General features: G+C 42.9%; 1 protein-coding gene across 2 annotated transcripts in view; it reads right to left on the minus strand.

Moving 5' to 3' along the window:
• Positions 1-17,861, minus strand: part of DNTT (DNA nucleotidylexotransferase) — a 47,081-nt gene extending 29,220 nt beyond the window's left edge. For both annotated transcript variants that reach the window (XM_017502814.2, XM_017502813.2), the window contains exons 1-5: positions 17,491-17,861; positions 5,538-5,712; positions 4,689-4,817; positions 3,314-3,484; positions 1,364-1,435 (exon numbers count right to left, since the gene is read on the minus strand). In XM_017502814.2, the coding sequence (XP_017358303.1) occupies positions 1,364-1,435; positions 3,314-3,484; positions 4,689-4,817; positions 5,538-5,712; positions 17,491-17,693 (750 nt within the window). In that variant the 5' untranslated portion in view covers positions 17,694-17,861. The remainder of the gene's footprint in view (positions 1-1,363; positions 1,436-3,313; positions 3,485-4,688; positions 4,818-5,537; positions 5,713-17,490) is intronic.
• Positions 17,862-24,067: the final 6,206 nt, after the last annotated feature.

Here is a 24,067-nt window from a genome sequence, read left to right on the forward strand (position 1 = left end):
TCCAGTCGCCTGTTGAAGAGGCCCCGGGGTCTGTTTGTTTTCCCCTGCGGCCACTCACTGCACTGGCTTAAACAGCGGCACTGAGGTTTGTGGCGCTTTTTTTTTTTTGCCCTGGATTCTACTGTCCTGGTTCCCTGCTCAGTCCCCTTTTTAAACAGACGAATGGGCGACTTCCCGTGGCTCCAATCACCAGCCAAAAGGGCACCCGGACCAGTGTATTTTGCACGGAGAACCGCTGCTCCGAGGCGCTGACAAAGCAGCCGCGCGGGGCACAGCAGCAGCGCCGGCCGGCACAGCCGCGCTGGCCGAAACAGCCGCACTGGTGACCTGTGGAGCTCCTCCGCCTGGGAATTGCCCAGTCTGTGGGCAATAAAAATGCGGCGTCCACTCACCCTCTGAGCTTTCACTGGGAGCTGCAATCCCGAGCTGTTCCTAAACAGCCATCTTCAAATTTGCTCTTAAGAACAGTTCTGTCCTGTTCCCACCAGGAACAGGACAAAATATCCCATGATATTTGTACCCATGAGTGATAGACCCTTGGAGGGTAAGGTAATTTGTACATCACCATAGTATGGCAATAATCTGGGCACCTGCATTTAGGCATTTTCTTCCTAGACCACTGCTATGGACTGAATTCTCCCTCCCAACCCAATTTGTATGTTGAAGTCTTAATCCCCAATAAGACAGTATTTTAAGACAGGTCCTTTGGGGTCATGGGAGTGAGGCTCTCATGATGGGATTAGTGTCTTTTTGTTTGTTTTGTTTTTGAGACAGCCTCACTCTATTGATCAGGCTGGAGTGCAGTGGCTCAATCTCAATCCACTGCAACCTCTGCCTCCCAGACTCAAGCGATTTTCATGTCTCAACCTCCCAAGTAGCTGGAATTACAGGCATGCCCCACCACACCTGGCTAATTTTTATATTTTTAGTAGAGATGGGGTTTCACCATGTTGGCCAGGCTGGTCCTGAATTCCTGGCTTCAAGTGATCCACCTGCCTTGGCCTCCCAAAGTGCTGAGATTACAGGCATGAGCTATGGTGCCCAGCCCAGAATTAGTGTCTTTATGATAAAAGACACCAGAAAGATTGCTTGTTCTCTCTCTCTCTCTTACCATGTGAGCAGGGGAGCAACGAGGCAGCCATCTGAAAGCCAGAAAGAGAACCCTCACCAGAAACTGACTGCCGACATCTTGATCCAGAACTTTCAGCCTCCAGAACGGTGAGAAAATAAATTTCCGTTATTTAAGCCACACCATCTCTGGTATTTTGTTATCGTAGCCCAAGCTGACTAATACAACCATCCAGAATAGGTAATAAGATTAACTGAAAAACCATTTTCAATAAATATATGTAAAATCACTTACTTTGAAGGATTGATAGCGTTCATCATTTAACACAGCTTTAACTTCAGAACTTTCTCCATCTTCAATAATCTCCTACATGGACAGTTGAAAAATATTTTAAATTAGTGATATAATCACTGTCTAAAACTCTCAAATTCATGGATCTAGTAGCTTGGTTTCTCATGAAATGTGCATGCATTGCTTGCAGGGGTATTTCGCTAACTCATCTGGAGAAAACAAGACATTTCCCTACAATCTTGAAAATGCCAGCTCATCATATATCCGAGGACCCCTTTCTGATCCTTAGGAACAAAGATACAGAATGGTTAGGATCCAAATCTACAGAATCCCAAACCAAAATATTCACTGAAAAATGTATGTCCAAATATTGGTGATAATTTTTTCTTCAGTGAATGTGACCTTACTGAAATAAGACTTTTCCATTGAGAAGGTTCATTTTGGACCCACCAAAAAGCCAATCTACATTGAAGCCCTTGTGACATCTAGCTCAGAGCCCCCCCTCTGAGTAGAGTTGGAATCATTGTCCTTGAATAATATGCCTTGTGCTTGACTATATGGAAACTTACTACCAGATGACCAGCTTGCTTTGCTGGGGAATCCTTAAACACCATTCAGTAAATAAGCACAACCCCTGGTGCTCTCCCTGAGGAGACATAGAACCAACTCCACTGCACATCACACCCACCACTACTCTAAGGTGGAGCCCCCGGGTGCAACCGAGGTCCTCCACGCAGCCTATGTTTGAAATCAGACCATTTCCCTACTGCCAAGCTTTTAGGTCACTTGAGTCTTTCACTGTGATTAATAACAATATGGGAGAGTTCTGTTTCTACTAGTAGGCTCCATGTAGCTCCAACTGTGATAATATTAGGGTATGAATTATACATAACAGGCCTCTATCTCTCTGTATGTTATAGTAGGTAGCTAGTCAGGCATGAGCCGGGCAAGAGAGGGCTCCCCCCAAACCAGGAATGTCAGGCGACCATCAGGTGATGGTCCAGCAGTTATCACATTGTCCCTCTAAAATGATAATTGGTTGCAGCCGAGCTAGAGAGAGGCAGTTCCCTGATGGTCTGGCAGTTGTCACGCTATAAAATGGTAATTGGTTACAGCTGGCGCCAGGGAGAGGCAATTTCCTAGCAGATAAAAACGCTTGAAATCGGTAATCAGCAGCTTCCAATAAAATCTCAGGAATTGGGCAAGTGGGCATGAGCATGCACATTAAGAGACAAAATGGCAGCATATGACTTCCTGGGGGCATTTCACTGGAAAAGGGAAGAATGCCTCAAGTGAGCCTGCGTACAACGCCAGTAGACAGACTGCGCATGCTCCGCTCCCAAGCACTAGGAGGGGACTGCGCATGCGAGCGGCTCACCCTAAGGGAAATACCACGGGAAAGGAGACGCAGGATCCCAGAAGTATGGTAACATATAAAACCCCAAGTCAAAAGGGCAAACGCTGCCCTTGTCCTCCAAGTTGCCTGCTTGGGTCTATTCCAAGTGTATTTTCCTTTCTTTCCTGCTCTAAAGCTTTTTAAACTTCCACTCCTGCTCTGAAACCCCTCAGTCCCTTTTTCTGCCTTATGCCCCTCAGTCAAATTCTTTCTTCTGCTGAAGCAATAATCGAGGCTGCTGCAGACCCGGAACGGATTCACTGTCAGTAACTCTGACACTTGCCACCACTAACATGTTTTGTTGCCATGTGACTAGGATATTCACAACCCCTAACGTGTACACACACACACACACACACACACACACACACACACATGTCTATACGGTCTAAAACACACACAGAGACACGGGGAGAGAGAGATGTATAAAAGAAAATATGTGATGCACACCACATCTACATAATTGACAGGAAAATCTGTTAACTACATCTCTCTCTCTCTCTCCCCTAGGCCCACCTACCTATTGGAAAGTGGGACAAATCCCATTTCACCCTTACCTCTATGATACCCTTCACCTTGGACCCCAGGCAGGGAATTCCTTCTGTGTCCTTCATACTTATGATTGTGAATGGCAGAGATTTCAATACAGAAGCTGCTCTCATAAATGTCAGACAGGAGTCTTCATTTTCTCTAAACTCACAATTTTCAGCCAGTATATCAAAGGCATCCTGAAAGATAAAATCAGATAAGTGAGAGGTCTGCTTCCAAGCCCCTGAACCAGTGGTCACTCACAAACACCTCTTGCTTTCCTTTAAATATTGGAATACCGTCAGGATGAGATCTCCCGTACCCTTGTATTCCTCTCTTGTGTGGTGGAGTAGAGTTGAATTGAAAAGACAGGCAAAAGAGTGCATTATAAGGAAACTTGGAGTACACTGCCATTATATATTTACTGTTGATTTAACTAAAAAAAATGCTTTGGTGCTCACAACATCTTGTTAGTCATGACTCGGCATGATCTCTCCTTCTGTGCTCTTTCCACTAGCCTGTGGCTAGAATTCCGCCTTGATCACTGAGCATCCCCATGAAACACAGTGCTTAACACAGGCTTGTTGAATGAATGAGTGTAGTCGTGATCACACAGACCCAGAGCCAGGGTTATTTAAGGTAGTGCATGTTTGCATTTCTAGCAGAAGGGAAAGCAGCTGCAGCTGTGTGATCTCATGCTCAGCATATCCAGTAGCTACAATTTCCTGGTCTTACCCACACAGACATGGGGTTGGGGGTCTAGAAATGAAAAGCTCTGTGTGGATCTACTACTACATGTTTCATCCAGCTAACCACTGACTCCAGGCTAGCAGACAAGCAGTTGTGAGCTTTTAGGGCCATTCAAAACATATTTACCAATCTGAGGGCTGAGTGGAGCTTTAGATATGACCTATCCAATTTCTTTTTGAATAGATGAGGAAACGGGCTCAGAGAGATAAATTGACTTGCCCAAACTCTTGAATATCAGAAAGGCTGGAATCTAGGTTTGCTTAATTTTTCAGTTTCCCAGCAAAGGCTGTTGATGCACTGTTGCTATTTCTATGTAATTTGCTCTTACTATGTTTTGGACTAATTACAGTATTTGGTTGTTCAGAATATTTGCCTTTGACAAGTATCGTGCCCATTAATGAATGACAACTCTCTGTAAATAGTAATCTGCTGTCTCTAAAGAATATAATCTAAATGTATTTGTCCATTTCCAGGAAGGAAGGAGACCCATTCTTGCTAGAAAGAAGGATAGAAGAATCAGAGGTCAGGCTAGGGCTGTGGGTAGGTGGAAGGAAAACTTTCCCAGGTTTTCAGAAAAATGTGTAATTTGCAGGTCCACAGAAAGAAGCTACAAGCCCTTCTTTTGCTCTGAGTGTTGATGTAAAGTCCCGTTACCGTGAATATCTGATTAAAGTTGTTTAAAGTGGTTCTTCTCTGACACGCATACTGGGAGATCTTTTGTACAGCAATTGGTGGAGTCTTCAGGGGGCCTGGGTTGGTGCTATCTGAATAGTCTCTTCCCACCTAAACAAACGCATAAGCATCCATTTTCAATAAAAATTAATAGTAGTAATAGATAAGTATGGAAAATTTTAGAAGTAGTCTGTAGTTGGAGGATAAAATAATAGGAGACCCAAAATGTATGTTATATACATCTCTAATATTTGAACTTGCTATTGTTAACATGTATTATTTTTGAAATCAGAAAAAGCATGAAAAAGACCTATCAATTAAATATCATCTTCCTTTTCTATTAACTTATGTAGTTATAGTTCAAGCCCTCTTCCCAAAGATTCTAGCACAATTGCTCAAATATTTGGAATTGAGAGCTTAACTTTATCTTTTTTTTTTTTTTTTGAATGATCACAGTAAGAAAAAAAAAAAAAAGGAATCTCCTGCTTTTTTGGCTGCCAGATTATCAAGGTTTAAATATTTTGAAATATTTATGTATAAATGTTCAGGAAAATAGCTATCACTCATTCGGTGCCTACTATACTTACTACACTGTGTTAAGTGCTTTACATGTATGTTATTCTAATCTTCATGACTATTTTGTGAGGCTGGCACTATTGTTATGTCACATTATAGAGGAAGAAACTGAAGCTCAGTAAAGCTAAGTGACTTGCCTAAAATCACACAGGAAGTAAGCAGAAAATCTAGGGTTTACCCAAGATCCGTTGATTTTAAGCCTATGTTTTTAACCATCAAGCAAAGAATGGTGAAAGTCACACCCATGACACTTACAACAAGCTGGTGTTTTCCAGTCATCTCCACTGGTTTCCCTGCTCCTATACATTCTATCAGCCAGGAGACATCAAGGAGCTCTGGTTGTGAGCTGGCTTGTATTTTCTGTACCTGAAGCCACTCCAGAACATCCGAACCTGAGTTGTTCTCTGCTACAATGTGGGTGACAGAATCACTGCAAAATGCAAGACAGAGTTACCAGCTGAAGCATCTTTCAAAATCAGAATCTCTCCTCTTTCCTCAAGGTTTCTGAGCATTCCATCTGATGGAGAAAGACACATGCTAGACCTAACCGTAGGTGGGGAAAATTTAGGCCTCCATGAAATGGAATTCTCTCTACATTAATTAGTGTGGCAACAGTGGTCTAAGTTACATGTCAGATGCATGAAAAATAAAGACAGCATTAGCAGGACTGCGGTGTTGATGGAAAAGTAAGGTCCAGAGAAGATGGAAGATGAAATTGCTCTTAAAGCAGCACCTAGCATTCCATATGTGGTTTTGGGATTCTGCCCCGTTTTTACTTGTGGAGGACTTTAATAATCCAATGGCTCTCAAACTTGTTTGACTGTGACCCACAGTTAGAAATATGTTTTATATCATGATCCAAAATAGACATAAAAATAGGTACAGATATAGCGATGCTTATATGGATTAAGCATCTGTCTTAATTCATTTAGGCTGCTATAACAAAATACCTTAGACTGAATAATTTATAAACAGCAGAAACTTACTGCTCACAGTTCTGGAGGTTGGGAAGTCCCTGATCAAGGGGTAGGCAGATTTGGTGTCCAGTGAAGGCCCATTCTTCATAGATGGCACCTGCTATGTGTCCTTCCATGGCAGAAGTGGAAGGCAGCTCTCTGGGTCCTCATTTTTAAGGACATTAATCTCATTCTCTGGGGTGGAGCCCTCATAACTAAGTCACCTCCCAAAGGCCCTGCCTTCTAATATCATTGCTTTGGGGATTAGGTTTCAGTGTATGAATTTTGGGGTGACACAAATATTCAGACCATAGAAACACCCTATTAAATGATCTCACAGTTTACTATTATTATTATTATTATTATTGTTATTATTTTGAGATAGCCCAGGCTGGAGTGCAATGATGTGATGTGGGCTCACTGCAACCTCTGCCTCCCAGGTTCAAGTGATTCTCCTGCCTCAGCCTCCCAATTAGCTGGGATTAGAGTCACCTGCCACCACTCCGGGCTAATTTTTTATATTTTTAGCAGAGATGGGGCTTCGCCATGTTGGCTAGGCTGGTCTCAAACTCCTGACTTCAGGTGATCTACCCACCTCGGCCTCCCAAAGTACTGGGATTACAGGCGTGAGCCACCATGCCCAGCCCACAGCTTATTATTAACAATAAATCATTTATGACCAGCCTTTGAGAAATTTTGTTTACATGTTTTCAAAGCACAATTCTATAATGTGAGATGGGCAGGGATCTTTTCCCTAACAGCTACTAAGCACTTACCATGTTTAAGGCATTGGCCAAGTGCTTTACCTGTATTATCTCATTCAGCTCCTCAGTGTTACATCATACACACTTCAAAATGAGGAAACTGAGGGACAGAAATGTCAAGTGACATTCTAAAGGTCACACAGCTGGTAAATGATACTCATCTTTTTTGATTGTCTTTTCCGGATCAAATATGTTATTTCTAGTTTTTAACATGTCTTCATGGTCAGCATTATATTATCGGACCTAGTGATTTTTAAGATCTTTCAGTTCAAATAGTCTGTAAATTTGAGCAAGAGCAAGAGCACACAGCATACCCAGGCATCTAAGAGAAAAAACAGCAATATTTTCTCTTCCTACTCCTATTTTGTTTTCTTGATTTCCTCTTCCTTCGTGTTCTTTTTTTGATCGAATCTGATTCATGAGGTATTTTTAAATTTACTATTATATGCACAACCCTAGATTCCTTGTGGGTGGTGGTGGTGGTGACAGGAGCAGGAGGCTGGGTACCGAAGAAGAAAAAGGAAGTTCCTGGACATTAGTGTCTTAGAGGAAACAGATGGCTAATGGTGTGAATTATGACAAGACATACAGCATGAAGATCTGCCGTGTTCAGAGAAGGAAAAGAACATCGTAGGAGCTGGGAGAGGTGGCTGGCTAGTTGAAGAGCTGGGCTTGTGTCTAGTCCTGAATGACATACCTAAAAGGCAGAACTTAGGATTCTCTTGGAAGAAATGGGTCAGGGGTCAGAAGGATATGGTGGAGAATGGCCCGGGTTGGAGTGGAGAGTTTATATTGGGAGGTAATTGTAGATTTGCCTGAGTTGGTAGAGACAACTACATTCTAGAGGATCTTAGAAGCCTGTTGAGGAGGTTTGATCTTATTTTCTGGGATTGTGGAGCCAGTGAAGGTTTTTGTGAGCAGAACATTAATAGCACTACAGTGTTATTTTAAAAGATGAGTCTGGTACATACGATAATTTAGAGGGGAGCATAATAGGGTAGGGAGAGTTGTGGAGCTGCTTAGGAAGATGAAACAATAGAGTAAGTGTGAGAAGATTTTAACCCAGTCAGGCACAGAAAGGCAGAGGAGAAATATGGTGGACCCGCATCAGCTCACCTATGAAAGATGACGTGGGGGAGGGAATCAAATGTTATTCCAGCGTATTAATCACAGTAAAGTAATGGCACTTTTGGTAGGAAGTTGCATCTCTTTGGGGGAAGGGGTGGGGTGGTGGCATTGAAGTTTATTTCAGGCATGCTGCATTTGAAGGATGGCAGGAGATCCAAATTAAAATATCTGGTTGACAGTTGGGATCTGAGATTGGTGCTCGGAGAGAGGTGAGGGCTGTGGTCAGAGCTGAGACCCTTTGGACGGCATGATGTACAGCAGGCCCAAGCAGAAATAAGTCGTGACAAGGCAACATTCTATAAGGGTTAAAGGCAGATGGATAACTGCTTCTCTATTCTAGATCCGTATTATTCCAAAATTTATTTATAATATAATTCCTGAAGGATTCTTTGGATCAAGGATTAATAGGAAATGTTATTCCATTTATATTTTCCATCTATATTTCTGCCCTTTGGAAGGAAGCATTATTGTTATATTATTATACTTAAGATATACCTGAAGAGGAACCCTGGGACCCCTCACCACCTACACTTTTACCACGCCCCCTACTTTCTCCTCTCCTGGGATTCTCCAAGATAATGTGGGAATGTCCGCGCTCACATTGTGAGTGAGAACCACATGCATTTCTTAGTTAATACAAGCAAATTTGTGGATGATAGGCTGTATATCATATGAAGGAAGACTCTGATTTAAACTCCCAATTCCTGCTCATTCAGCAACTAGCAAACAAAACAAAACAGCAACAGTAATCTTAAGCACACACAAAAAACAAAAAGTCAACAAACAAAACCTCTTAAGTCATTGCTACTCAGGGCTCAGTATTGGCTGCCACAGGTTCCCAACAAGGTAAGTTAGGAAATTGTAAGTCAGCATTTAGAAACTTTCATTGTAATTTGACATCACCAAAATAGTTTTATTGTGGCTTTTAAGAAAAAATAGAGGCACTGGTCTTCAACACATTTTTAAAAAACTGATCCTTTGCCACAAATAATTTAAAAAATTCTATTGAGAGAATAATCTGTTGTGGCCCAGACTGTCTTTCCCATCATGTTGTGTTGCCTGAGTTAAGCTGGTCCTCTGCATGCGGCCAGCTAGATCTGGGCTGTGATGTGCTTCCTCGTGTTGGGGTTGTCATCAGCCCCACACAGACAGTTCGGTCTCTGATTGTGTGTTGCTCACTTTCAGCTCCGAGCCCTTACCGAGCAGTATTACTAAGGACACCTGCGGCCTCTAGTGTGCTCTGCTGGTACTTTCTTATCACTATCTTGTGGCAGCTGTTTGTCTATTTGCTTGTACAGTGGTTTTCTTTCTGCACTGAACACTCCAATACTGAAAATAGAATATCACTATGTGCTAGAAACTCTGGTAGGCACACTTTATACATCAGTTCACTTAATTATCAATAATGCCATGAGGTAGATATGATCATCCCCATCTAAAAATGGGAAGAGATAGCCTTGGAGATGTTAAAAATTTTACCCAGCTAATAATTAGTTAGTGGAGCAGTAATTTGATCCTACATCTGTTCTCATCAAAGTCTATGTGCTTGGCCATCTGTGACTTTGTGTTCTCTGGAAAAGGAGGGAGCTGCTCACTTCCTCCTGTTGCAAAAGGAATAACATCTGGGTGGGTATCGTAATAAGAAGAAAGCTGATTTCCTCCCAAGAGCAGAAATACGGATAGAATAGCACCTCCTGTATAACACCAATAGACGCGTTGCCCTGCTGCCGCCACATAGAATTTGTGTTTTGCTATTTGATGTACAATGTTATATGGACTAAACAAGAGTGCAAGACATGTAGAACTGCCCCAGAAAATCTGAAAGAACAGTTGCCATAGCCACACATCCAGACGGAGCAGCCACAGGGAGGCTGTCAGGCTCCCTGGGCCCTGGGTTTTCCCTTGGTGCTTGGTCCTTGGTGTCCCTGAGGGCAGGGACAGTGGCATAGTCTCTGGGTTATGCCTGGAGCCCAGCACATGGCCAGATTTACAATAATGGTAAAAAGGCAATGGTAGACTGGATAGGTGAACGAATGAATCAGTAGCTCTAAAGGAATGTCTCTCAAACTCTAGTGCCTACTAGAGACATCCAGGAAGCTAGGTTAACATTCAGATTACCGGACCCCATTACCAGACTTCAGATTCCCTGGGGAATTGCACCTGGAGCCCAGGAATATGCATTTTGATGAGCTCCACTGGTGATTCTGATATAGGCAGTCTGTTTTAGTAACCAATGATATGCATAACCAATGATCCCAAAATGTAATGGCGTAAAAAGGCAACAATTTTATTATATCTCACAATTTTGTGGGTCAGACTTCCGGCAGTCTTGGCTGGGAGATCCTTCTGTCCTGTATGGTTCTGCTGAGGTGCTGACGTTCCATGTGGTTCTACATTCTGCCACCTTGGTGAGGGTGGCTGGTAAGCTGGGCTTCGTGTAACTAGGGACCCAAGCAACTTTATGTGGTCTAAGAGGAGGCTCCAATGTCTCACATAAGGTTCTGGGGCCCCAGAGTGTATGTTCCAGGGAAAGTCACACGGGGAAATAGTCCCTCCCTCTCCACAGGACGACCTATGTTTTAAAACCACCCCACAGCCCAAGAAGTCCACTTGGAGAAACACCACTGTAGAGAAAGATCTTTTCTACTGAACTGCCCAGCCTAGATTTGATTCCCATGCTAGCCTTTGGACACAATGACAGCAGTGTTTTCCAACATGGTACTCATTTCTCTGCAGGTACCTGACATAATTTTAAGAGGTACACAACTGAACATTTGAAAGGCCTATGTGTTTATTTATATCATATTTTAAATTATGCATCTCAGATCATAGTTTTTAATGGATATCATTCCTTAGAAAAAGGCTAATTTTTTTTAAATGAGCCAGTTTAGGAACAATTAAAAGAAACACATTGGCCAGGTATGGTGGCTCATGCCTGTAATCCCAGCACCTTGGGAGGCCGAGGTGGGCAGATCACCAGAGGTCAGGAGTTCGAGACCAGCCTGGCTAACATGGTGAAACCCTTTCTCTACTGAAAATACAAAAATTAGCTGGGCATGGTGGAATGCACCTGTAATCCTAGCTACTCAGGAGGCTGAGGCACGAAAATCACTTGAACCCAGGAGGTGAAGGTTGCAGTGAGCAGAGATTGTGCCACTACATTCCAGCCAGGACAGCAGAGCGAGGTCCTGTCTCCCCCCTCAAACAAACAAACAAACAAACAAACAAACAAACAGATTAGGTGTGTATTATAATAATAGATGTGGTAAAAGGTATTACAAGAATCGTGACTGTGGCACTCAGATGTCTGAAAAGCCCTGGGTTATAGAATTAACTCATAGACTTCAGTTCTGCATTTTTTTTCCTCAGGTAACAATTTCCCTGTTCTTCTTGTCTTTCTTTTACTAGTTGGTCCTGCCTCTTACAAGGTATAATTAGAAAAACCTTCCATGGGGAAAATGGCAGCCATTTTTCCTTTCTTGGATATCAACTCCTTTCCCCCCGCCCACCCCCCATCTGATTTTCTGTATCCTCATGGATGATCACCTGCTGTTTTCTTTCCAGGGAGGGGCTATTCCTGATTCTTCCCATCTGATGAAGGACTTATTTTGTAAACAATGACTTAAATGGTCATTTACAGTTAAACTGAGCTGTTTACAGTATAAAAACCCTCCTACAAATTTCACTTAGCAACTGATCTGTTTCACCATCCTTGAAACAGAAAGATCAAGCAGTTTTGTTTGGTTTTATCGCAAACTCTTACTAGTACCACTAAGGACAGGTTTTTGTTTCCAGCCCTGCTGTACGTATGACTGAGACGATCTTGCCTCGATTTTTCTGGCCCACCTTAAATGAGGTTAAGAAAATTTATGTTAATGTAAAGCCACAAATTTTGAAATAATTTGGACCAGAGCAAGATTAAAATTTAGATCCCATGTTCATGCTCTTGAATTTGTAAAAATAAAATATTTGTTATGTTGCTGATTACACAAGTAATACTCATACATTGCAGAAAAAAATTTATTACAAAAATTACTCTTGGTAAACACAAATTCCTTTGGGCTGGTTTAAGATTCACCAAATAAATCTTTCTCTGAGCAAATATTTCTTGAGGGCTCCTATGTAAAATAAAATTGCCTAAGTCTGTAGATGAGGTCTACATGTGGCCTCATGGAGTCAGAGAGGGGTAATCGAATGAGGTTAAGAACCTTTGCTCATGGAAAGGGAAAGCTGGAGCCCCCTAGGCAGTGACTCCTACCAGCATTCTAGAGAGAAAGGCTTCTCTCTGGGGGCTTTCAGTAGTCTAAAGCCTTGGAAGCAGACAGTTAAAGGGAGAAGGCACTCAAGGTAGTGGGGAAACAGCAAGAAAAACTATAAAGAAAATCAGAAAAACTGTGTTTGGATTCTGGACCTGGAAGAGGCCTGGAGAGCCGCCAGTTCAACTTTCATTTTCTAGAGCAGATAACTGACCTCTTTCAACTGGTGTTCTGTGTATTTTGCAAACAATGACTTTGAATATTTTGATTTCAGACACCACAAATTTGAAGTGTAGAATATTGCCAAAGATAAACAAAGCTGGACACTAAAGTGGGAAGGATGGTCATATTCAGTCCTAACAATGGCAGTAGGAAAGAGGCTCCAGTGTGCAGCGAACTCAACTTCATGGGAACAAAAGACATGAGACTTTAAAAAATGCTAGGGTGTGCTGCTAGGGGAAAGCCTAGCAGAGTTGGTCCCAGTGACTGGGCCCTCTGGATTTGTTAATTGGTGCTTATCAGGAGAAGCAGCAAACTTTTATGGTGTAAATTAGAGCAAGGTCCTCTGAAGTTAGGCCCTCACCCTCCACAGAATCTAAAAGTCAGAGTTATCTCCTGGAAGGGTTGCTTTTCTCAGGTCCTTGGAATAAAGTTCTGGAAGGTTAGAAGATTTACATCTCAAAGGGACAGAGAAAGGATTTATCATTGCAGCTTTCTAAAGTAACTGCTTCGAGAGCAGGTTCACGGGTCCAACTGCCTATTGCCAGGGTTTGGCTGGAATAAACAGGACCTTCTCCCAGCAGCGATGAACTTTCTCAGGTAGGCATTTTAAAAAGGGCCATCCTAGGGACATGGCCTTAACTGCTAAAAGCCATAAGACAGTTTGGTCCAGGAGAGAGTCTTTAGCAACAATCAGGAGGAAAAAAATCATGCATTTTACTGCCATGAGATTCCCGGGGAATTTTGGAGGCAATGGTTTTGAGATAATAAGTGAGACAGAATCCACATGTCAGACATTATATAGTGACTGAATGGAAAGTGCAAGCAGCCAGGTTAGATAAAACTAGACCAAAATAATACTAGAAGACTAAAGGTAAAGAATTGAACAGGCAAATGCTAATTTTTTTTTAAGAAAAACTTGGAATATATGCTATGCTCCTTTTTTAATTCCAGGTGACAATGAAGGTACAATTCCTGACTTTCCTGTCTGATTGTAAACTCCTTGTTTGCAGAACTCATGTCTTCCACTATTTTGTGTCTCCACAACCTGACAAGTGCTGCACAGAGTGGGTACTAACAAAGTCCTTTATTGATGATGACATGATGCTGCATCTTGCTTCCATTGAAGACAGTGCCTTCCAGTGGCACCCTTGTAGACAAACTATGGAAGTCTAGGCAGGATGACAGTATCCTCTGGTGGGTGTGAAGATGCTTGAACAGTGCAACTTGGCAAGTGTTAAACTGCTAGGTAGATGCAAAGGTGGACAGCCATCCTTCCTGGCCATGCATTTTCTTCCACATCAGTGGTTTGGGTCAAGACACAGAGTGCAAGCTTAATTCATGTGTTTATGGAGGAGAGTTGATGACAGAATGAAATTTTAAAATAGCTCCATGTATTGGAACCCAGGAAGAAATAAGAAAGTGACAAGCAGTAGGTTCTGATCCTTCTCCAGCTTGACCTGGGTGACATGAAGATGTCAAGTTGCTCTAAAATGTAGGAAGTTGGCCTTGGAATAAAATTCAGTATTCTTTTCATAAATATGCAAAAATGCTTCATGGACTTTAATACTTTCCCTGATCTGCATTTTAAAACCAGCTTCCTACGGCACATTGAATGGCACGTATTTTGCAGTATAGTGTAAATGCTAGCGAAGCCCCATCCAAAAATGGTGAATGCGTGTTGGAGAATGAAAAAGCTCCAGACAGTGTAACACTTTGAGGTACACCATTTCTAATCTGTGTGTTCAGGCCCAGATAAAGCAGGAAATAGGTTTTTTCTCTAATTTAATCCTCCTGGCAGCCAAAAAAATGTGTTAGGAACTATGAAAATTGCTGCCTGTCAGCTGAAAAAACAGCTTTCTTTGTTATTTTTATGTTTAAAATACATGCTGATTGTAGCCCAGGCATGGTGGCTCACACCTGTAATCCTTCGGGAGGCCAAGGCAGGAGGATCACCTGAGCCCAGGAGTCCAAGATTAGCCTGGACAACATGGCAGAGCCCCATCTCTACAAAAATTAGCCAGGTGTGACAGCCTGCATCTGTAGTCCCAGCTACTTGGGAGGCTGAGCTGGGAGGATCCCTTGAGCCTGGGAGATGGAGGTTGCAGTGAGCCAAGATATGGTACCACTGCACTCCAGCCTGGGTGACAGAAAAAGACCCTGTCTCAAAAAAATATATATATACATACACACACACACACACACACAAACACACACACACACGCTTATTGTAAAAAATATATTGGAGGCTGGGCATGGTGGCTCACACCTATAATCCCAGGACTTTGGGAGGCTGAGATGGGCAGATCACAATGTCAAGAGATCAAGACCATCCTGGCCAACATGGTGAAACCTCATCTCTACCAAAATTACAAAAATTAGCTGGGACTAGTGGTGCGCACCTGTAGTCCCAGCTACTCAGGAGGCTGAGGCAGGAGAATCGCTTGAACCTGGGAGGTGGAAGTTGCAGTGAGCTGAGATTGCACCACTGCACTCCAGCCTGGCAACAGAGAGAGACTCCATCTCAAAAATATGCGTGTGTGTGTGTGTGTGTGTGTGTGTGTGTATGTGTATGAAAACACAGAAAATAAAAACAGCCATAATCTGTTCCTACTAACCCCACCCCCAAAAAACCACTTATAACATGTTGATGGGTTTCCTTCCTGTCTTTGTTCTATTTGTTTATATCATTTGACCTAGTTCATATTATGGAGAGAGAGCCCGTTCCTTAAGGTTTTGCTGTAAAGGTCAATGGCTGTAGCAATTCACAAGAAAGTAATTACACTTTACATTTGTATGACTGTTTTAATTTATGAAAGCACATTGACACGCATTATCTCATTTGGTGATCACATCAGATAGGCCATTTATCAGGATACTAAGATCAATGGGGAGAGAGGGGATCTTGCCCCATATCCCACAGCTGGGGATAGTCAAAGCCAGGATTTGAGGTTTCTGAATTTCTTTATCTAGAGATTTTTTCCCCATACAATAACTGTTATTTTTCTATCCAATTAAAGTCTATGTATTTATGTACAGAAATTCCGTTTGACACCCAGGACTTCTACTTCCTGTGGTTTATTTTTGCGCCATAGAGCACATTTGTATTTAATGCTTCTGATCTACCAGCCTGGGAACTTTGCCACCATCACAGGCACAGCAGCAGTTTGCTCACCATGCACTAGCTTCCTCTGTCACCTGAGCAGCTGGGCTCAGTCCCTGGCAACAGGCATCTGGGGCATGATGCTGCCTCTTCAGCTGTCCTGCCAACAGAAGAAACTTACCTCTCATCATCTCCCTAAGTGCCTGCCTCAGCCGCCGTGTATGAGTCCATTGCTGTGAATAAATCAGTGGTTCCTTGCTGGAAGCTTGGATATTTCAATGGAGAGCTTTCCAGTAAGTGGCACTTCTGGTTCTGGCTCTTTCCTTCCTGCCTGACCCTTGCCAAACTTCTTTACCATGAAAAGCAGTTCCAGATTTGCAAAGGCTTTTCATTTCTTTTTTTGGGCTTATTTACCTGTATAATCTTCCTGTCTTCTCCAACTCTAACATTCTATGTAAGTCTCTAAGATTATGCAGACTTAACAATTAGATGAAATCTAGGATTTTCTTGGAAAGGATGTTAGTAAATGAGATTGAGAGTGGCTGTAAGGGGTTCAAAAGAGGCAGCAAGAGAGAAAAAGTGACCTTGCAAGGAGAGAAATCAGGTGGAAGAAAGACCACAGGAAACTGAGGAATTTCTGAATTGGGCATTTTAGCAAAAAATTAATTAAAAGTCAACGTCATATGAATCATGGTGTTGTGAACATTAATATATTTGAGAATTGACCCTTGAAATATGTCTCCCCAACATCCGGAAGCTGACATCTCTTCTGCATGACATGCTTGTCACTTTTATTTTCAAATATCAGAGTATTTTTACAATCAAAATGTCTTTTCACATAAAATTTTTATAGTTTTGCCTGAAAATATGTGGTCAATTTATTCCTTGCCCAATTTATGCAGTCAATTGCATAAATCGCTACTCCTTCACTGCAAGCCCTGTACCAGTTTAATCTGGAAGCATCACTTATGTCAAGGTTCTAATACCATTTGTTTCTGGATTTTGTTTTGTTTTCTCTTCATCTATTTGAGACCAGTGAAGAGCTTCTATAGCAGTTAGAAAAACAACAAGAATGATTGCTGTTTGAAGTGAGTGGATTAGTGAGTGAATCAATCTAGTAGTAGTCCAAATGCTACTGTTGCCTCTTTGCCTGGGCTCTGGTTGCATCTCACTCAGTGTGGTGTTGGCCACCCCTGGACAGAGCTGCTTAACAGTGAATACACCTTTACCCAGCATCTCTCTTTCTAAGAACCTCAATAGGACCGCTCTTTGGAAAAACGTGATCAAGGCCACATCTGGGTGCCTGTGGTGAGCCGGCTAGTTATCCTGGCCCACCACAGATGCTGGTTGTTTTAGCACGCCCAGGTGTATAGTAAGAGCCAAGCAACCAAATCATGCTTTCTGCATCAAAGTAGCCAAAACTTTTTTATTGAACTCAGTGATACTTCGTTCAACTTGGTCAAGAATAAAATTGAGTGGTTTTAGCATTACATTTTCCAATTAGTTTTCTGTTTATCATCTCTAAATAACTTAGAGGAGTGCAAAGCAAAAACTAGAAAATTTATCTCATCTTTTGGTGCCAACTAGTTTCAATATAATTGTTTTCAGTCCCCACTTATCTTGTTTTCCTTAACTAGTTGTTCTTAGGTTTCAAATCTGCTGTTCTCCCAGTGGGAAGATTACCTCTTCCACCTGTGGAAGAAAACACAGGTTCCTTGGGTTCCCAAGGAGCTGTTCACAAAGCCCCTGCTTATTTACAAAGCGAGATCGATGCCGTCCTACCTGAGTTCGTTTTCAACCCTGAACCCTTTCCTGCGGGCCAGCTCCGTGAGGAACGCTCTGCGGGTGGTTCCCATTTTCTTCTCCAAAATGAAGACGACCAAATCTTGAAATTTGATGTCTTGAGGAGAGGAGGCCATCAAGGCACCTGTCTGCCTGGGTCTCTTCTTCCGAGGGCTCAAGTGGGACGTCCGTGGTGGATCCATGGGAAGAGGCTGCTGCTGCCTCTGGCGGGGCCATCAGATGGTGTCTCCAGAAGGGAGGGAGACTGCCACCCTCCTACACGAAGGGTTTTGATGTCATCTCACCAGCAGACTCTGAAGCCAGGGCAGGGCTTCACGGGTGCTGCTCTGGCAACAGCTTCCTGCCAAAGTATGATAGGGAATTTTGATCTCTGTTCAGTTCATTTGTCTAATGTGGAGATCATAATGAAGACAGTAAATTAACGTTTGTTTTCATCTGCATAATCTCAGTTCCTCAGAGTAATCTTGTGAGGCAGGTAGGGCAGCATCATTGTTTGCATGTTATTTATTCCTAAATGTACTCGGACCCCTTTGTGGTCTTTATTGATCCCTTTTAAACCTCCCAACTCACTTGTATTCTCCTCCTTTTGTAGGCAATTATTACACTTTACTGGGTATCTATAATTTGCATGGGTGTTATATTGTACATGTGGTTGTTTTGATTTTACATAAATGGCATTGTTACATTTCTCATTCTGGCAATCACTTTTTTGTTTCACCCTGAACTCTGTTTTCCAGGTAGCCCTTTCAATAAATGTCAGTTTGTAGTAATTTGCTTTTTGTTTTTCAAGACATTCCAGTTCCATCTGAACTCGGATCTATATGTTTTGTAAAACTATTAAATCACCAAAATATTATGTTAACCAATGTCATATTTCATTTGTTTTGAATCACTGGTATTGAAAACATTACCAACAAAAATTTCAAATGTACTGATGCCTGTCTGGTTATCAGGCTACCATCTCTCAGCTGCAAATCTACCTTTTCCTGGTGGATTCCATGAGGTTGAGGCAGGGACTGAGCAATTCTCCTTCTCATTCACTGGCTGACTTTATGTCAGCCTCTGCCAATGGTGACCCCAGAGGGAGACCGAAAGCCTGGAGGAGAGGAAAGACATGACCCTTTTTGTTTGCCTGCTGCTGTGTCAGGGTCCTCGCAGTAATGGTCCTCTACTCAGGTAGCAGTAGTAGGCTCCAGTCTTTAGCTTTTTTTCTTTTTCTTTTTTTCTTTTCTGCACAAGAAGACCCAGCCTTACTGTATCCTTCAGAGTATCAATACCAGCTAGGCAACATCTCCTTCTCAAAGGTCTGAGTCCCAGCTCTGCAGGGGGTCTCCTATGAACGGCTTGCTGTGGCACCACGGGCAACAGGCAGCACTTCCTTGTTGGAGATCTGTGTTCCAGCTCCATGGGAGCCCTGCTCCACACCTCCAGTTTTCAACAACCCCAGCTCCACCGCTTTCTTGCTCCAGCCCAGGGTGTAGTGTGCTTCTTGCAGTTTTTTTCTGAGTTGCTCCGTGTCCTCTTTTTGCTCTTTCAGCCATTAGTATCTGTTAACCAGTCCCCTCTGGTGAAGGGAGATGTGAAATAAGGTCTGAGAACACAGATGTCTCATTGCCATTTCAGGAGTTAAACTAAATCGTGTTCATGAAGTGCCTTGAAAATAATGAAACACTATACACAGTTCTTATTATCCTCTTTGGCATTACTGCCAATAGCAGGAGCTGATTTCTTCTCACTATACCATAATTTTCTGAAGCTATTTGTATCAGACGTTGAGCACTTTCCTTGACCTACTAGACTGGTCGGTAATCTCCAAATCTCTGTGTCTTAACATAACAAAAGTTTGTTTTGTTTTTTTTTTAAATGCTACTTGGTGGAGAATTCTGCTCCATTCAAGACTCAGGCTGATAGAGGTTTCACATTTTTGCACCTGTACCACCTGAGGTATGAGTCCATCTCGATCACTATGGCAGGGAAGACAGCCCTGAGATGAGGGTGTCTTGCATTAGCAATTAAAAACTTTGTCTAAGAAATGATAGCTGTTCTCGCTGGTCATAGTCCATAGGCCAGAACTAGTCATGCAGTCCCACCTAACGGCAGGAGGGCTTGGAAATCCAAGGGAGTGCATGGGGCTTGGAAGGAAGTATTCCTACTCTTGCCACACCCAGGATTACATGATGTGCTGGTTGATGGTTTTGGAGACTCCCAGTTAAAGGATTGTTACTACATCTGCACTAAACCTGGGGCAGGGAGCAGGGAAACCCTAGAGCCCTGTAATTCCTGGAGAAGAACCTTCAAAAGGAGGACCACAGTGTGCAGTGGTCAGGCCATTCTGGGGCCTTTCTAGAATTTCAAGCTGTTGGTCTGGACCTGTGGACAAGAAGGTGTGGTCCTTCTGAAACACCTCCATACCATCCATTCCTCCTTTTGAGCAACATCTGAGTGAAAAATCCTTAATACAGCATCAAAGGGCTATCCTAAGTTTGAATCAGGTGCCTTTCTGATTCCACAGTCTCCTGTGCCTCTTTGCCCATAAAAGCATGAGCCATCCTGTGTTGTAATGATCGAATCCCTTGTGTATACCCCACACTGGACTGTATTCACAGCCGAATCCCCAGCACCTAGTAGAGTACCTGGTAAGGTAGACTGTACACTAGTAAGTGTTTGAAGAACAAATTAGAATTCAAATGGAAGTTGATATTATTTATTTGTGTATTTATTTTTGAGACTGAGTCTCGCTCTTTTGCCCAGACTGGAGTACAGTGGCGCGATCTCGGCTCACTGCAACCTCCACTTTCCAGGTTCAAGTGATTCTCCTGCCTCAGCCTCCTGAGTAGCTGGGATTACAGGTGCATGCCACCATGCCCAACTAATTTTTGTATGTTTAATAGAAACAGGTGGGGTTTCACCATGTTGGCCAGGCTGGTCTTGAACTCCTGACCTCAGGTGATCCACCTGCTTTGGCCTCCCAAAGTGCTAGGATTACAGATGTGAGCCACTGCACACAGCCATTGATATTATCATTAAGCTTTTACATTGTTTGGGCAACTGTGATATGACTCTTCTGCCATGATCACCTTTCTCCATCCTAAACATTCCCAACTAGATGTCTCTTCAATATGAGCAAGTAGAATACAGGTGTTAAGGACCCAGACTACCTGAATCCAATACCCAGATGTTTATGAGCTGTGTGACCTTGGGCAAGTTACCAAACCTTTCTGTGCCTCATTTCCCTCATCTCTGCAATGGGGGCTAGAATGATTTCTATCTTACAGGTGGCTATGAGGACTAAAGCACTTCAAAGAGTATTGGCATGCAAGTTCCCAGAACTGTCCGTTGCTATTGTAATAGTGCAGGTTTCTCCTTGTTCTCCCTTCCCTTCCCTGTGTTCTCATATACTTAGCAGGTAATCCTGTCACAGTCCTTCCCAATGGTCTTTTGCTTTCCCTAGACTCTTCCAAAAGTGGTGCCAGGCCCACTCAGGAACAACTGACGCAGGAGGATCACTTGAGCCCAGCAGGTCAAGGCTGTAGAGAGACCTGACCACACCACTGTACTCTAGCCTGGATAGCAGAGTGAAACCCTGTCTCAAAAATAAAACAAAACAAGAAAAAAAAAATAGAACTGGGACTCTAATGAGACCAAGGGTGTCCTGCAATCATTCATGGGAACACTAGTCCCATGAAGTGTTCCAGGCAAAACAAAAATTCTGTAGTGAATTAAGTGTAGGGAAACCGGAGAAACTCTATACAATGTGTGTTAGAACGTTAAAGGATTGTCATAAACTGTGTTTACCCACTGTATTCTCAGCGTGCTTGCCTTTTGTTTGTTTGTTTTGTAGAATACCCACAGCATCTCGTTGAACGCAACTGCAAGTATTGGTGCCTCTGGAGGTAGACAATCATGAACCACCTGCTGCTTGCCAGATGCGTGAGCTTGAGCAATTTCCTTACCCCGTGGGGGGTTCGCAGCTTCCAGCATGTAAAATAGCAGTCATAGTGCCAACTTCTTCACATTATAAGTGAGGAATAAGACAGCATGATACTGCCTGCCTGGTCCACGTGGGAGCTGGGCCACTGTTCTGTCTTCCCCTTCACTCTGCCACTACCATGATGCTGACAGACATGACCAATGCTCCTGCCTGTTCAGGTGATGATGGCTTTGAGGAAACAAAGAACACCCCTACTCACTGGCCTCCATGCTGATGCTCCCAGGCAGCCCCTGCTTTTCTCAGCTTAGTACTGTTTTAAAATTTTTCCTATTTGAGGTAAAAGTCTCCACATGATCATTCTTAGAGATCTTTATTGAGCCCAAGTGTATGGGGCAGGACACAATGGGGAGGATTTTAGGTTTTCCCTGGTTCAGTGAAGGAGCAGGCCCCTTCCCATCAGCAAACATTATTTTTATCCTTAGGAGTCCTATTGTTATTCTCTGTGCACATTGGAGGAAGTCAGTTTGAGAGAGAAAACTTCTGTTTCCGGCAGTCTCATTTTCTTTTATATTAAATATCTTGTATCTTCTATTGATTTCAAGGTGTACATCTGGGACCTGTGCCATCCTCAAATGTGCAGGCAGGGCTTTGTTTTGGTTTGGTTTTTCACCGAACACCAGCTTCCTCTGTTGCCTGAACAGCTGTGCTTGGTTCTTGGCAGCAAGCATCTTCTGGAGCTTAGAATTGCCTTGCCAGGAACATGTGTAGAGTGTCTTCAATTAAAAATAAATCTTGAAAAATTTGTTTCATGCCATTAAGAAGCATTTGGTAGCTGTATATCTTGGGTGCCTACCAAGTACAAGAAATTTCTATATTTTAGTTATAACAGGGGTTCACCTTCACCCACAAGGTGAGAAATGATCGTTAAAACATTGGAATTGATGGAAATAGCTTATTTGTGACTTCTGGTCTTTATTCCAAAATAGCTATTAAACTTAGCTGTATACAAAATTATGGGGGACAGCATGAATATCAGGCATGGAATGAAGAAAGTTCAGGGGTTTGTCTCAAGGACAGGTTTAAAAAGGAGAGTTGGGATTTTATTTGCAGAGTTAGGAGCTGTTGAAGGTGTTTAAGCAAAGGCAGAAGGTGATCAAAATGGTGCCTTAGGGAAATTAATCAAGCAATAATGAATGGGGTGAATTGGAGAGAAAGAAAGAGGGGAAGCAATTGGGAGATAATTATAGTAAGATGTGACTTGGGGCCACTGGAGAGAGTTCGAACAGAACCTGGGTGAAGTGACAGACCTTGTGCTGCGGCTCACTGGTTGTGGCCATGGCTCCCAGATGTCTGGGGGGAAAATCCTCCAGTCCTGCTAATACGCTGTAACTTTCAAATCTTTATCTCTAGCTCATTTCTCTCTCTTGAGCACCAGCCATTTACATTCCACTGAAAAATATTATTCAAAATGCCTAAAACAGAACTACTCTTCATCACTCCCCAAACTGCTCCTTCACCTCTGTCCTTCACCAGATCCTTTGCATTCTTTTCCTTGACCCATAATGTCTCTAAGGTAAGCAGTTAAACATGTCTTTCTCTCCAGGGGTTTATGAACTGACTGCAAAACAAGCATGGATCAGTTAGCAGCAGGGTGCATACGAATGTTTAGCAGCTGGCTCACAGAGTTCCAGAACATTTATCCATGGGTTCTCATGAGCTGGCGTCAGCTGACTCCAACATGCCACTCTGTCGAGAGTCGCAAAATCAGCCTTATTACTGGTAAACTGGAGAATCCAGCTTGATGCTTTACCTGCGACCTTCTGGACATGTATAACTGAACTGAGCAGTTCATGATCTAATAATATTATCATGACATACTGGTAATAATAGTCATCTCTAAAGACGTTCAGCTATGTGAATTGCTTTACATTTATCCTCACATTCCTCAGGATGCCCTCGAAGACATTTAACTTGCCACCTTACACTTATCTGCTGGAGGAATTCAGAGGAGGGAGGGAAACAGTGACAGGATGGCAGGAAGGGCATTCACAGGGGAGGAAGCCTGCGGGGGACGAGAGAAGCTAGGTTTGGAGGTTTGGAGCAGACCTGGAGTTGGCACTGAGAAGCCATAGGAGCTTCTGAGCAGGACAGCAGCAGGTTCGAGGCAGGGCCACAGAGGGCAGCCCTGTAGCCATGCAAACATTGGTCCAAAACGGTACGGCTTGAAGGTGCAGAGAGCTAATGCTGCGACTCCAGCTGGGTCACTATTGCAAATGGCCAGGAGAGAACCAATGGAAGCCTCAACTGGGACCGTTTGTTCATTCAACACATATTGACTGTGTGCCTACTATGTCCCAGGCCCTTCTAGGCATTAGTAATACAGAGTGAATAAAACAACCCTGCCTCATGGGATTTACAAAGTACTAGAAGGAAACAGACAATAAATAAAATTATTCAAGAATCTCAAGCAGGCCAGATGGTGGTAAATGCTGTGGAGAGAAATAAAGGAGACAGGGCATGACAGGACGGGATTGGGGTGGCGGTCTAAGATGATCCGAGAAGGCTCTATTGAGGAGGTGACATTTTAGCAAAGATCTGAAAGAAACTATGACAGTAGCAATGGAG

This window comes from Cebus imitator, unplaced genomic scaffold, assembly GCF_001604975.1.
Source record: "Cebus imitator isolate Cc_AM_T3 unplaced genomic scaffold, Cebus_imitator-1.0 Scaffold299, whole genome shotgun sequence".
Lineage (NCBI taxonomy): Eukaryota > Metazoa > Chordata > Mammalia > Primates > Cebidae > Cebus > Cebus imitator.